This window comes from Lineus longissimus, chromosome 17 (genome assembly GCF_910592395.1).
Source record: "Lineus longissimus chromosome 17, tnLinLong1.2, whole genome shotgun sequence".
In the NCBI taxonomy this organism is placed as follows: Eukaryota; Metazoa; Nemertea; class Pilidiophora; order Heteronemertea; family Lineidae; genus Lineus; species Lineus longissimus.
In genome coordinates this window covers 10,402,218-10,415,715 of record NC_088324.1, presented here as the reverse complement: position 1 = coordinate 10,415,715, position 13,498 = coordinate 10,402,218, and the positions used below count along the sequence as shown (strand labels likewise).

At 40.9% G+C, this 13,498-nt stretch overlaps 2 protein-coding genes across 6 annotated transcripts in view; both read right to left on the bottom strand.

Moving 5' to 3' along the window:
* Positions 1-271: 271 nt before the first annotated feature.
* On the bottom strand, positions 272-2,537 carry LOC135501003 (solute carrier family 22 member 19-like). The gene is made up of 4 exons (XM_064792722.1): positions 2,395-2,537; positions 1,046-1,247; positions 819-922; positions 272-440 (listed from the first exon to the last, which is right to left on the bottom strand). The coding sequence occupies exons 1-4, from the start codon at positions 2,535-2,537 to the stop codon at positions 272-274; spliced, it is 618 nt and encodes a 205-aa protein (XP_064648792.1).
* A 1,734-nt stretch (positions 2,538-4,271) lies between these two features.
* The window catches only part of LOC135501310 (LIM homeobox transcription factor 1-beta-like), a 35,805-nt gene continuing 26,578 nt past the window's right edge, over positions 4,272-13,498 (bottom strand). Inside the window, exons 4-9 of one of the 5 annotated variants that reach the window (XM_064793356.1) lie at positions 10,919-11,190; positions 9,474-9,667; positions 8,963-9,040; positions 8,548-8,662; positions 8,170-8,274; positions 4,272-7,298 (exon numbers count right to left, since the gene is read on the bottom strand). In XM_064793356.1, the coding sequence (XP_064649426.1) occupies positions 7,105-7,298; positions 8,170-8,274; positions 8,548-8,662; positions 8,963-9,040; positions 9,474-9,667; positions 10,919-11,190 (958 nt within the window). In that variant the 3' untranslated portion in view covers positions 4,272-7,104. The remainder of the gene's footprint in view (positions 7,299-8,169; positions 8,275-8,547; positions 8,663-8,962; positions 9,041-9,473; positions 9,668-10,918; positions 11,191-13,498) is intronic. The other 4 variants (XM_064793357.1, XM_064793359.1, XM_064793358.1 and 1 more) reach the window with 4 other exon arrangements.

The following is a 13,498-nucleotide window of genomic DNA, read 5'->3' as shown; positions in this document are numbered from 1 at the left end:
AGTGAACCTCCCAATGCTCGTTTTCTTGGACCTATTATTTCCATGCCTGAAAATGATTTGAATTCTGAAAGTAAGCTGCATCTGACACAAGAAATTGAGAAAGATTTAAATCCAAGATATATACCGTGTGAATGCGGTTTATGTAGAACTGAAATAACTCAAAATAAGTCAACAGTATTATATAATTCAGTAGATGTACTATATTTACGAAAACTAGAGTTTTCGAATTCACTTACCAATTTCAAATTGTTTAGCGAACAGCGTGTGGTCATCACCTGTGCTTACCGTAGGTAAAGGTCGACATGTACGCCGGTACACCGAACACACCCTCAAATACTCGGAACGCCATCAACATGTAGATATTGGTGGACAGACTGAATGCCACCCCTGCGACACCCAAGCCTACACATGACGTAACCCACACTATCTTCCGACCGAATCTGTGGATTAGGAAAAAATTAAATGGGGTTTGCATGACCTATTTCTTGTGTTAAATTGGAACGTGACACCATTTTTTTCGATCAACTCTAGCTAGCGCCGGAGACAACTCTGGTGTAGCGGTTTGGTTAACCCAGTCAGCAGAAAGTCCGTATTTCTATGATGTCTTCCAAAAAGGATTTAATACTGTAACTATATAGAAAACAGGAAATAATTCACTTGCAGGATATTTTCGTGAAATTCGCGGGTGGGTGTTATTCGAGTTGTACTGAATAAATGGAAAGATGAAAGAAATAGGTACAAAGAAAGGAGAACTCAGAGATGTTATCTGAAGATCTATTCATGTAAGCGAAATGAAAGGAAAAGGGAACTTAACTTACTTGTCTGTGAGTTTCCCACCGAAAAGTGCCCCGAATAATCCTCCAAAACCATAGATCATGTTAATGACTGTTGATAGGATGGTCTTGTTACACACCAAATCAAACTTGAAAACAAAGGAAAGACTGATTATCACGATACAGTATTAATATTGTGAGACATAAATTTAATATTATTGGCGCTTCATTTGGAGATAGTTTGATATGACATTAAAATCAACGGAACTTACATCAGTAGCTACTGTAGTCTGATAAATGGTTTTATCGTAGACCCAGGCAGAACATTCCTCCTCTTGAACTGTCCCGTTTAGCCCGGTGATATTGGTGTAGATATTGCACTTGTCGTCTGCTGGGATCGTGACGTTGATGAGGTATAGATGGGAGCCATTTTGGTTGTTGAAGGTGTCGTTCTCTAGGCCGGGGATGGCGCATCTGAAAATGTCCGCGATAGTTTGAGTGTACAATTATAAAACAGAGTGTACATGTACGATGCGACATTACGGGTGTTACAACCACTAATGCAAAAACTTATGTTGCGGAGTCCCTTCCTTCTGCTATGGGCTCCTAGGGAACTAGCTCTTGTGAGGGCAGGATCAAGTGAAAGGACAAGAAGTCAGGTGTATCTCTTTCAGAACTTTGTTGTACGTCTGTTACAGGTTGTTACAGGTTCAGGTTGTTACAGGTTCAGGTTGGAGGTCGTCTCTGAGGATTTGGCCGGAGGGCCACGCTAATAAAGGCAGACTAATTGGATAACATGTGATCAGCCACCTCGATTCCTATTGGTTGGACATCAGGGTGTTGGCCCGCTGGACCACTGGGAGGTGGCGACCTCACTTCCAAAAAGCCATCCCTTAAGTGACGTGTACCTCATAACAATTTTAATTTAAACTTGTTATCTTCATAACCCGTATGGTCCATCTTAATAACCCGTAGGGTCCATCTCAATAACCCGTATGGTTCATTAGTTTTTCCAATTAACAATTATACATTTCAATTTGTTATTATGAATTTGGGGATACAAGTTGCTAATGTTATTGTCGAGATGTACACGAACTAATGAACTAATAACAAAATTGCCATGCTGGTTAAAGTAAAATACAATACGAAATTGGTTTTACTAACTGGAAACTCCTGTGAACTCTTAAAATATCAGCTGAACTGTTTGGAATCTAGAAAGGTTTTAAGAGATGTCAAAATACAACAACTTCCTAATATTTCTCATATCACTACATATTACTTCATTACACTTACAGTCGAGACAGTGTTCATCCATCATATACTGAAATTCGTTCGCTCGACCCACGTACGCATGGACCATCTAACTTGGAAACTCTCCACATTTCTTAAGTACGTTAGAAGCTCGGGAATTAGCAATAAGTGAAAAACTATTGTTGTCCATGCTTGCTTTTCAATCTTGCTTCATCAGCCAACGCCGCCTCAGCAGAATTACCATTTTGCAACGAAACTGTCGAGGGACTCCGAATTCAAGAATACGAGATGTCGCGGAACCTTCATTTGCCGGGTAATACCTGGAGTTTAATATTTAGATTCTCCGGAGTGTTATATATCGAATTCTTACCTGTAATCGGGTATATCCAATGTAAACACCACACTCAAGTCCCTCAAAGCAGTTGTGATGATCGCGCACGCTATCCCACAATACAACAGGCATTGGTACCTCCCAAACTGGCCGACATAACTCAGAACATCATCAAACTCCATAGTGCGGAGTCTTTCGTGGTGAAAAGTCCTTTATCGAGCCGCCTTATAGTATTATGATATAGATTAATCGAGGACAGATAAAATCCGTTAAGCCGTTACCTTCATGATCAGTAACTCCCTAAATGGTTGCGAAACGTCTTGTGATAGACTACATGTTTACTAGATAACATTATCAAGGCTTTTAAAACCAGTGTACTAGGCTCTATGTATTAATTATATAAAGTTCATAAGCGTATATCAAAATTTTGGAAAGGATTGGGGCGCATTACCAACTATGTGCCGATGGTTGATGTTTTTCGGAGTGGTCATTTATTATTCATTTTGTTGTAGTTTTGGCTTCAACGGGAATTGAAATTCCAGGAGTATTTACCTGACGACCGTACTTCCAGTCTTCTATAAGGCGGCTCGATAAAGTGCCATTTGGGGGTAGTGTTTCGTCTCAAAGATTTTGCACGTTTGCAGGTGATATGTTATCCTGATGCAACGTTATGTTTATTTTCGGAAATTTACTTCAGCGGAGCAGTAATGAGGGATTTTTAATCGGACACTGTCAATTCTCCTTACCACTCACAGAAGCCAAGCCATTGCTGTTTTGTTATGCAGGGGATTAATCAATTACCTGCACTCCCGGTGGGGTGACTAACACTACCTGTTGAACAGCTGGCTGTAGGGGGATGATTGGAACAGCCTGTACCTGTTGACTTGCTGAACCAAGGTTAATGTTATTTTCAATCCACGATTGCAGGTCACCTGATCTTCGAGATTTCGCGGGGAAAGAAATTGTAAACAAACGCATGTGTGCAGTTCAAATGTAAACAAAAATGTATTTTTGGTACTTTTGGTTGCTGGACTTGGGTTTTCCCGCAGTAAGGATCTGGGGTCAAATTGGGCTATTGTTTATGGGTGCTGTGTTAGCCAATGCTAGCCCTTGATTATAAAGGTATTTTTAAATGAAGGTTACCATGGTCTGTTTATGTGCTCACCACAGCTTTCAATACTTGATGTATCTGAAGAGGCACACTCTGAACTTGGCATGGACTTATCAAGGAGCTGCTCACGGTGCTGGACTTCTAGCTAGCCTTTCGACTAAGTGCCTTGCCTGAGATCATGCTACATGTAGGAGGAGCACGCATTTTAAAGTTATAGTAGTGATAGTGAATAATTGGTTCGAGCCATTTGGAAGCCGACATGTGAAGGCCTATCTGGGTTCTCCTTCTTCTCCGTATAAAAAGGGGCATATTGCTGACTAAGGAACGAGGCATATTCACATTGCCTCATCATCTCTATCAGACCAATTGATGTACTTTTATGTGCACGCATACAGCACGTGACAGGGTTCGAGTCTGTGTACAAATGGTTGGTTTAATTTTATCTCTTCGATATTGCTCCTTCGATATTGCATTAGATTTTTATTGCAATTCAATCTATTCAAGGTAAAGCCCATTTGAACCTGCCTGCGCCACGGGTACAATGCTAGTAGTCATATACTTCTCGAACTTTGATCTCATTTGTGCGAAGTCTGTTCACTGACACGTCCCAAGAGCTACGCTGTTAGGCACGAGGCGCGGATCCAGGATTTCTCGCTGGGGGACGGGCGGGGGAAGGGGGTCCTGATTGAAACCGCAGGCGCAGTTTCAGGCCTCCCGCCTAGGCCATTCTTACTGATACATGGGCCTACATTTGGTGTAGGTGGTTTAGCCGCATTCGCTAAAAAAATAAAAAGCGCGACATGAGTGTAAGATATCTAGATTTTATTGCAAAATCTCTTCTTCAAATTTACATACAGTTTTCTGGACAAATAAATAACACAAACATGGGATAGAGACAAGAGGCATAGAAGTTTCTTCCATTCACTGTTAGGGGGCGTGTCGACAACCTGGGACAAAAATCAATCCCGGAATCAATAAATGTAGCAGCATTCAGTTCAAACGCATTTTCTACCGAAAACGTTTCCACATGGAGCATCTTATTAATTATTTCAAGTCAACCAGATAGATTCTTTTTCATTTATATACGCTTTATAATCTCCAAAATTTACCGAAATTCTATACAACCTCATGCATGTACTTGGTACGCGCCACGCCCGACGCACGGAGCTGGCACAGCGTCCGCACATGTATTACGGATCGCTAGGTATTGCATGTTGGTCCTAGATACAGTAGAATAAAACCATCAGCCGATACCCAGTTTAACGCAAGTTTGCCTATCCAGAGGTGAGATCTTGACTCACAGTTTCGATGCAAGAGGGACTGCGGTCGCTCAGCAGAGAGATACCGAAAGAATCAACTCAAATACTCGATATATGTTTCATGATTTTGTTGGGATAATTTTACAGAGAGGGGGATTAACTTGATAGAATATAGAACAACCCAATAGGCCTAATTAGTGGATAGAAGCGCAGACGGGATATGACCTACCTTGGCTATGAGGCCATATCAGGAACGGGGGAACATGATTTTCATGCCTGGCTATCGACAATTTAGCCTTCAGCCTCACATACATGTGGCTGAGGAATAATCGGAAATTATGGAAGAAATTACCCGCATCCCTGATATGCGTCCATTGCCTAGGATGGTCGAAGAGAAAAAGCCACGTTTCCTAGTTTGTGGCCCATATGTTACCCTTCGGGAGTCAAACGTGTCATCAAATCATCGGGAAGGACCAATCACAAAAATGCCAGCATGGGGTGATACACTCGTTATCGACACAATATTATGTTGTCGTTTAATGCAGTAATCGCAGGTTTGCTAACCTTAGCTGACACCAGCTTGGCTCACGTAAATGTCAACCACATGTCTGATCCAAAAAATTATGCTCTGAGGCCTAGAATGGTAAAGTCCAAAAATATAACAAACAGTGTTTCTGGACACTCTTACACATGCACAGTCGCATTCGGCAACCTTCGCGATTTCAAGTGTCATTGGGATTCCCCAACGACTTCTTAAAGAACTAAAAATTAGTGAATTCAGTACATGTACATCCAATATTTTACAATTAAAATAGTAAGTACAATGATGTTCTGGTCTCGAGAAAAAAACATAACCAGGCAATATGTATCTACAATATACTTGAGTACAGATACTATACAATGAATATCCACAAATAAATAATGATAAGCTGATTTTATACATTTAGTAGTTTTTACGAAATATTCTGATAATTACAGATCTCTCGAATGAGTCACGTGGCAGAGTTTATGTGACGCAATGAGTGCAACCTCGACAATGCAGGTACATGTTCACTGAAATGTACAGAGAGGACAATACTGAGCCATTTGTCCACAAGCTTAATTGTGAGTAAAAGCCGTCAAAAATCAATAAGATTCTCACAGAAATCTTAAATAACTGATGCAGGAATATTTCCGTTAAAGGGACTGGCAGGGCGTGAGATATGCTGGGTTTTTCATGATCCAGGATGACCCTGACTTCTCCGAACAGTATTCTTGAAAATTATCAAACTGCAATAAACAGTACACAGAAAATAGAAACTATGATTGTAAGCAAACGCAAATGCACGTCTGGCAAGAAATATTTATTGCAGATCAATCATGATGCAAAAGGTGGCGGCGAATGGAAGCGATCTAGCGAATCAAATATGTCCCCACTAAATCTCACACCGGTCGCTTTTTCCTTTAACATGTTAACGAATCAACTACCCAAGTGTGTGACTCGCCTAACAGAAGAGTTTAACTTTGGAACGGGTCTCCCGTGTATACGCTAAGAGACATTAGTAATGAGATGCACCAGTAACGTCTATATTCAGGGTGCTGTTACTTAGAAAAAATAGAAGTTGAAGAAAACTCACATGCCAACATGGAAAAAGTCCCATTCCCAAACAGTGTGGCGATTCAAATTAATATACCGGTTGCAGGCCACCGGAATTGACGATAGACTCGCCCGAATCCTTTGAGGTGGTCGAAATTGAGGGGCGAAAGGTGTGCTATCAAACCTGGTAAATCCTTTTGCTCCTCAACTTCGACCGACCACAAACCTTCCGGCGAGTCCATTATCAATTTCCGGTGGCCCCGAACTGGTGTATGATTATGAATCACGAAACTGCCAAAGTTTAGTTCCATTCGGGCTTCACTTGTCGTGAACCTAAATTTGGAATATTCGTACGCTTGATAACTTACTGGTTAAATAGATATAAAACATTGATTTTAACATGACTAGAAAATAGTTTTGACAAGTCTATAATATGATAGTTTCATATAAAACAGGAACCGGTTCCGGCCAACGGACCTCCAGGACAGAATGGCTTAGTGTTTGATCAAGCTCAAAATCTGCAAACGAGCTTCGTGATTGGCGTTACCCACAATTACAGCCACTACAACCGGTTTTTTAATGCTGCTTTGTGCCTTCTACCATGGTTGGTGTACGATGTGCCGAGGTTTAACTAAATGTGTTAATCCGCACATCTGTGTTACTCCGTACTGTCCGGCACTACACTCCGTTCCGAAGCACACACGTGTCGAAGCACATTAGTGTTACTCCGTGCCGAATTTCTACATGTACGCACGCTCCGGAGCACATCATTGTATTTATCCACATTGAGAAAGTAGTCCGTGCTACTCCGTACTGAAGTATGACGTCTGCATTGAGTAAAGTTTATCTATAGGGTTAATTAGGGAGGGCTGCCCATTCTGCACGGGGGTGTGAGGTGTAAGCATGTCGTCGAGGTTATCAAGACTCCCCTCCAAACCAATAGAACTGTCCGAATTGTACATACTTTCCGACATCGGTTGAGAACCGTAGATTGGACCTGCAAAAATAAAATTTGATACTTTTTGAGACAAGTGTATCATTGTTACTTAGTGTGTACATTTTACGACGAAATTGAACCATTAACAACATCTGTGACGATCCACATAGAAAGGTACTGAACGTCCCCGCCGGCGAAACACCACACTCAATTTTAAGTTAGATTTTCGACTTAAAAATTAAAGGAATATGTATTTTAACGATCTTTAACATTCACATTTGATGCCACATGTCACTTCAGCGCCTGTAACACTCGCGACATTGACGAGAAAAACAGTAAATTTATCAACAAGTAATATAACAATTACATGTAGTAGTTATCATCTTAAAAACAGGTGCCAAGCATTTTGATTTATTCAGCATAATCTAACAACGTGAAGGGCCAACAATTATTGCGCGATTTTGTTTACATACATGTAATTAAATTTCGCCATTTTGAAAAAAGGACAAAGAAAAAAATTCGCGATTTATAAACATTGTAGCATATAAGCCATTGTTTTTTGGGAAATTTTGTAGAAACAGCAACCAAGAGGACAAACAACATATCAATCTAGGGTTTGAAAGTTGTTATTAGGATTATTAATTAGTCCTGACTATACTTGATGTGTTTTTTAGGACATGCGGGTACGCCAAGACGCCTGAATCAACTTGGCCAGATTTAGTCTTTATCAATTCTTGATGATACCCGTAGGTAAATTTGGGAGCGGCGGAACCCGACTTGGAATACAACATCATTATTTCTGCCTTATATGTATTTTAAAGATTGTAGTACATGTATACCTGCATGTATATGAAATTGTTTAAGATCTTACCTAAGAATCGCATAAGAATCATATCGGGATTTTCCCGGAAAGTATCGGAAATAGACTTACTATGTGAATGCGTCTGGTCATAACTTCTGAGGCCGCCATACTGTGTTTCTTGAGGAGGTAAGGGCTGAAGTCCTGGCATTCCTTGATCTGGGTTCATTGGCTCATCTGAAAATACGCATATTTATAAATAGTTATTTGTAGCTTTTTCCTTTTCTTTTAGTGGGCAAACATTTCTTTCAAAAGACAGTTTTGTCAGAGTACTTATGTCAAAAATTAAAGGGTCTAAATTTTACAGACTTTCGACAATCGGCAAACCCCAAATTATTCAAAGATTTTATGAAGCGTCGTCTAACACGATATGTTGTTCGAAGATTAGAAAATAACAGCTACCGGTCCTAAAATATGAAATCTGGTGAATTAACACCGAAAGTGACGTACATTTGATAGTCTTACCATCGTTATCTTGTTCCTTCTTCCCCTTTTTCGACCGACTTGATGACTTCCGGTTGTCTATAGTGCCATCTTGATTTTGCCGCCTAGCCAACTTTTTCACCTGAAAATATTTTGCGAGTGAAACCATAGGAAATACTGGAATATACATGTACAAGTAAGGACGAAATATAGGATTATAGATGTTGCAAAAAGTAATGAAACCATGGCTGGAATAATTGAGTCTGATGAGTTTTACCAAACTTTTTTTCTCCTCCTCGTCATACATGAGGCTACAGTACAGTACACCCCAAATTAGTCGTTTATCATAGGGCTGCAAATTGACTTGTAGACCTGACCTTGATCAATTCCACATTCACCTTGGCGTCACTCCAATCAACCTTGACCTTGACCTCTAACTTACCTTTGCCCTTTGATTCTGAAACCACACCTGTACAACTCTGACGCTCAGGCCGGTCTCGGCTGCTAACGTTTCACGAACCTGGAACATAGATTGTCAATCTCCGTAAAACATAACCAAACCTCTCCGCTAAAAAGCATGATACAACTTCATACAGCTTTTTTATTGACATTCTCATGCCAGTAGGTAAATATATATACATATTTCTAAGGTCAAATGAACTTCTGTACCAATACCTTAGTGTATTTCTGCATATCGGCAGTGATGCCTGTAACCAATCATTTGGGTCAAGCTGGGCCGGACTCGCCAAACTCTTAAAGTCGTCCAATAAATGCTCCAAGACGATAAAGAATGTAGGGGAGTTCAAACACTGTATTCATAACTTGTTTACGAGAACAATTATTTAAAGGGGAGCAATCGCAAAATACCATCTCCCCTTCGAAGATTATTTTCTTCTTTTTTGATTTATAGTGACTTCCCCTAATGTTGCCCTCCAATGGAATAATATCCTCACCTTCCTGCACGGTTTAGGGTTGATCTCGAATGAGGCCTTAAATTTTAATATTCTCACCTTCCTGCAGGGTTTCGGATTGATCTCGAATGAGGCTTTAAATTTTCTCCGCTGACTCGTTGTGAGTATCGTTCGCGGCCTCTTTGGCCCTTTCCCCCCGTCGCTCTCGTTGTCCTCCACGCTGCTGTCTTCGTCGCCTGAAATACACACCGCCGCATCAGTAAACGAATCGGATTAAATGATGTTTCATACTAGGCAGGCTTTGCAAGCCTTACGTATTTCAATCTCATTTGACGATTAAAATCAGTGGAAAATTCGATTGCTGTTGAAGGATTAAGCGTTAAAGCCACCTGACGCGATAAGAGTTTCCCATCCAGCCCCTTTGTCGATATGTCACCGGCAAACTTGTCACCCATCATATGCTATGCAGCAGAAACACCATCAAACGTTACAGCGCTAAAATCCACTCAATAGCGTTAATCTCAAAGCTAAACGCGCATATCGAAATTATGCAGCTAAATGGTGCCAGGTCCTGCCCACAATCTTCTTCGCATCTATAATCACCATCAATAATCGCGCCATTCATCCCACCCATTAAACCATAAATGATGGAACTAATACCCAAATACCCGGGCAGCAATTTTATTAAATTTTTCCCCGGAGAAAACCGGAAGTCTTTTGTGCGCCGCGCTGCCATTATGCGCAGATCACGTGACACGCCCCGCGCGCGGTGTTCACGTTAATTAATCCGGATTTCGATATTTCTCGGCCCGTAAATGAAACGTTTTGTGTTGATAATTTGATTGTTATTATAGGTTATTTATATTCGTATCCCACCTTTTTTAGTTAGCTGTGTTTATAAAATGTTTGATACCTTTGAAAGGTATCGTGGGTCGCTTAGCGTTCATTTAGTGTTTGACAGGTGACAGGAGAAAACTTTAAAATTGCTATTACTGAAATTTCTAATGAAAAGTATTGTTTTGTCGAAATCAAATTGAACAAGAACTTCAATTTTTTCCGGGGAAAGTTAAAAACAAAGGAGACTAAGGCTCAATCTTATGGGTCGAATTAGATGTTTTCGCAGAAATGATTTTATTGATACGAACTTCGCTTAATAGCAAGATTTAATGAATCACACGAGTGCATTGAACTAGGAAAATAAAACAACTACTATACATGTGTACATGTACGACACTACTAAGGACGTCTGCTCCAAGGGGTTAGAAAGGTCAACGTCGGTAAAATTCAAGCAAACCATTTCCTTCATTCAAAGGTGAAGGTCATGCAAGAACAGACAAGAGAAAGAAGGTGAAAAAGTCTTTGTTTTTGTCCTAATATTTCAAATGTCAAATATTGTTTTTTTTCCTTAAAACAAAGTGTCCGTTACCGTCCATGGCTTTCCAACTCCCCAGAGCAAACACCAAAAGGAAACAAAAACAAAAACCTACTTGACATTAGCATATGGTTGACGTTTACTCCACCACTGACAAAATGGAACTCACTTTTAGGGCTAAGAGGCATTAGCGTGAATTCCTTTTCGAAATCGAGTCTGCAGAAGAGTTGTCCGTCTTTTAGAACAAACTGGTCGCCTTTTTGCAACTGGTGGCCGCAGACGATGCAGGAGAAACATCGCAGGTGGTACACGTTGCCAAGGGCGCGCATGACCAGTTCATTGGACGGAATCGACTGCAGACACCTTTTGCATTTTGCGCCAAATAATCTGAAAAGAGGAAATGATAAGAATCAAAATTTAAAAATCAAAATAATCTGAGTTGTAGAAAACAGTCAACGATTGCCTGTTCCTTGTGTGGCAGAGAAAAATGAAGATTCGCTTATGCGCACTTTGGTATGATTCGTCGGATTCACTGAAAGTTTAAAGTTATATATCTGTTCATATCTTTTCTTCTTGTCACTGAGCGCGCTTGAAGTTAATATCGGCCTTACATGGCCAGTTAGAGAGGGCAGCTTATTAGCATCCGCATGAGTAAATTAGCTTTGTGGACCACTAACTGGTCTTGCGTATCATGAAGCATTTCACAGATTATAGCCACGTCCTTTCCGGTGGCTAAATTAGCCGTATGAAAAGCGACACAAGCGACGCAGTATGATCGGTGACACAAGCGACCCATTGATGCCAACCCGGGCAGAATGTCCGGTTGCTGGTCGGAGGTCCGAGGACTTTAAACCCTTTGTCCTAGTGTCGCTTACACGTTTTGGGGGAGATTAATTCCATGGTTAATTAGAGGCGTGACATTGTAATCGGATTTCACAGACGTTGGCTTCCAAGGCGTTACATCATATCTTGTCAAGGTCAAGGTCAAGATATAGAGACATTCTGCGGGTCAAGGTCAGCTGCAGAAGAGAGATTCCTTTTCCCACAGTTCGGTGTATACACATATTTCCTTTCAATTGGTTTCTTCATAATATCGCTTCTGGGATAGAAATTGATGAGATTAGAACATTATACCTCATTTCAGCGCTAAAGATGGGACATCCATGGCAAACAGCTTGATTTAGCTAAGCGGGAAGCAATGAAATTCCCGATCTTATCACTCAGGGCCACTCTGGTCAGATCGTCAGAGGTTAAATGTGAGGTGGGGACGTAAGACCGGCTGGGCGAAGATGATGTTCTCCAGACTGAACTACATGTAGACTCAATAACGGGCAATTATGACTTGATATCCACGACCACATCCTGACGCACCTTACTTTTTGAGGAAACCTTGATCACAAGACCAAAACTCTCCGCAAGAAACCTCTTCAATGTGTAACCTCTCCATCCAGAAGACCTCGTAAGTGGGACCGTCAATGAGACTACAGGACACATGTATTCGCTTACTTGAACTCTTTACCACTGAAGGTTGTGTGTACTTTGTACTTCACTCGTGGTCTGATGAAATGACACGCAGTTTCCTTGAGGGTTGTGCGCATAGAAACCATGCTTCAGTTTGATATTGAAAAAGTTAGATTCGGTGGACCATTATTCCAAATGGTTACATAGGGCCGCCCTTTAAAACATGTCGGTATACTGCAATGATACCGACTCTTTGAGAAAAGGGGTTGAAAGACGTATCTTAGAGGGAGGCAAAATGGGACCCACGGTAAGGGAGCCTGGGGACTAGCCCTTCCATTGTGTCATTAGTTGTATATGATTTATGAATAGATAACAATGGTAGGGGCTAGCTCATCAGCTTCTCTCATTTACCTCAAAGAATAAGGACATGACCAATACGACTTGTCATATCTATAAAAGCATGACGTGAGCCCGCGGAACTGCTTCCTGAGATGTGGTCTCGACTTCGATATTACCACTAGAACCGTTGAATGTATCTGAAGTGTCAGTTAAACACTGGTGCCGAGACAATAGTTTGCTTTAATGAAATATTAACAGAGCTAATAAGAATGCTTGACTCTTATCAAGATATGTCGAGATTTAATTAAAAATGGAAGCAATGGCGAGCTTGGACGGCCTGGCTTGTTACTTGCGTAAAAGTAATGTACAACAGATGCGTTCTGTATTACGCCTGATGTAAAAGTGATGTACGACAATCACATCTAAAACAATAAATGCCTCATGTAAAAGTAATGTACAGCAGTTTCAATTAAAACTAGTAGTTAACTGCGCCCATGCTTTTCCAACGCAGGGATTTCATTCCACTCGATTTCGTATCGCCGGGTGAAATACTTATATGCGGGTCACACGGCGTGGAAAAAAAACTACATGGCATTAGGATCCGTATCAGATTCAGCAATTTACGGCTAAATAAGTTCAGAGGCGCTCGCTCCTGGCACGAGATTGTGATGGTTTCATCAGGTCAGAACGCAAGATGTCCAGGTTGTACTAGGGGTATACATGTATTGTATTGATAAATCACGTGCCATGTTGTGGGAAACCCAGGGACTTTGCTAATTTAGAAAACGAAAGCGACTTTTCCACGGTGGTGGTTTATAAATCTGTGTATTCTGTTCACCTGATGGCAATAAGAATGAAAAATATGCAAAAGATATGCAAAAGATATGCAAATTAG

Bases quoted from the DNA above. Each gene is read 5' to 3' on its own strand.
- LOC135501003 (XM_064792722.1), bottom strand. From the start codon at position 2,537: ATGGAGTTTGATGATGTTCTGAGTTATGTCGGCCAGTTTGGGAGGTAC. The intron at 1,248-2,394 runs GTAAGAATTCGA...GGACATTTTCAG, and splicing joins TTGGATATACCCGATTACAG to ATGCGCCATCCCCGGCCTAG. The intron at 923-1,045 runs GTAAGTTCCGTT...TTTGTTTTCAAG, and splicing joins AGACTACAGTAGCTACTGAT to TTTGATTTGGTGTGTAACAA.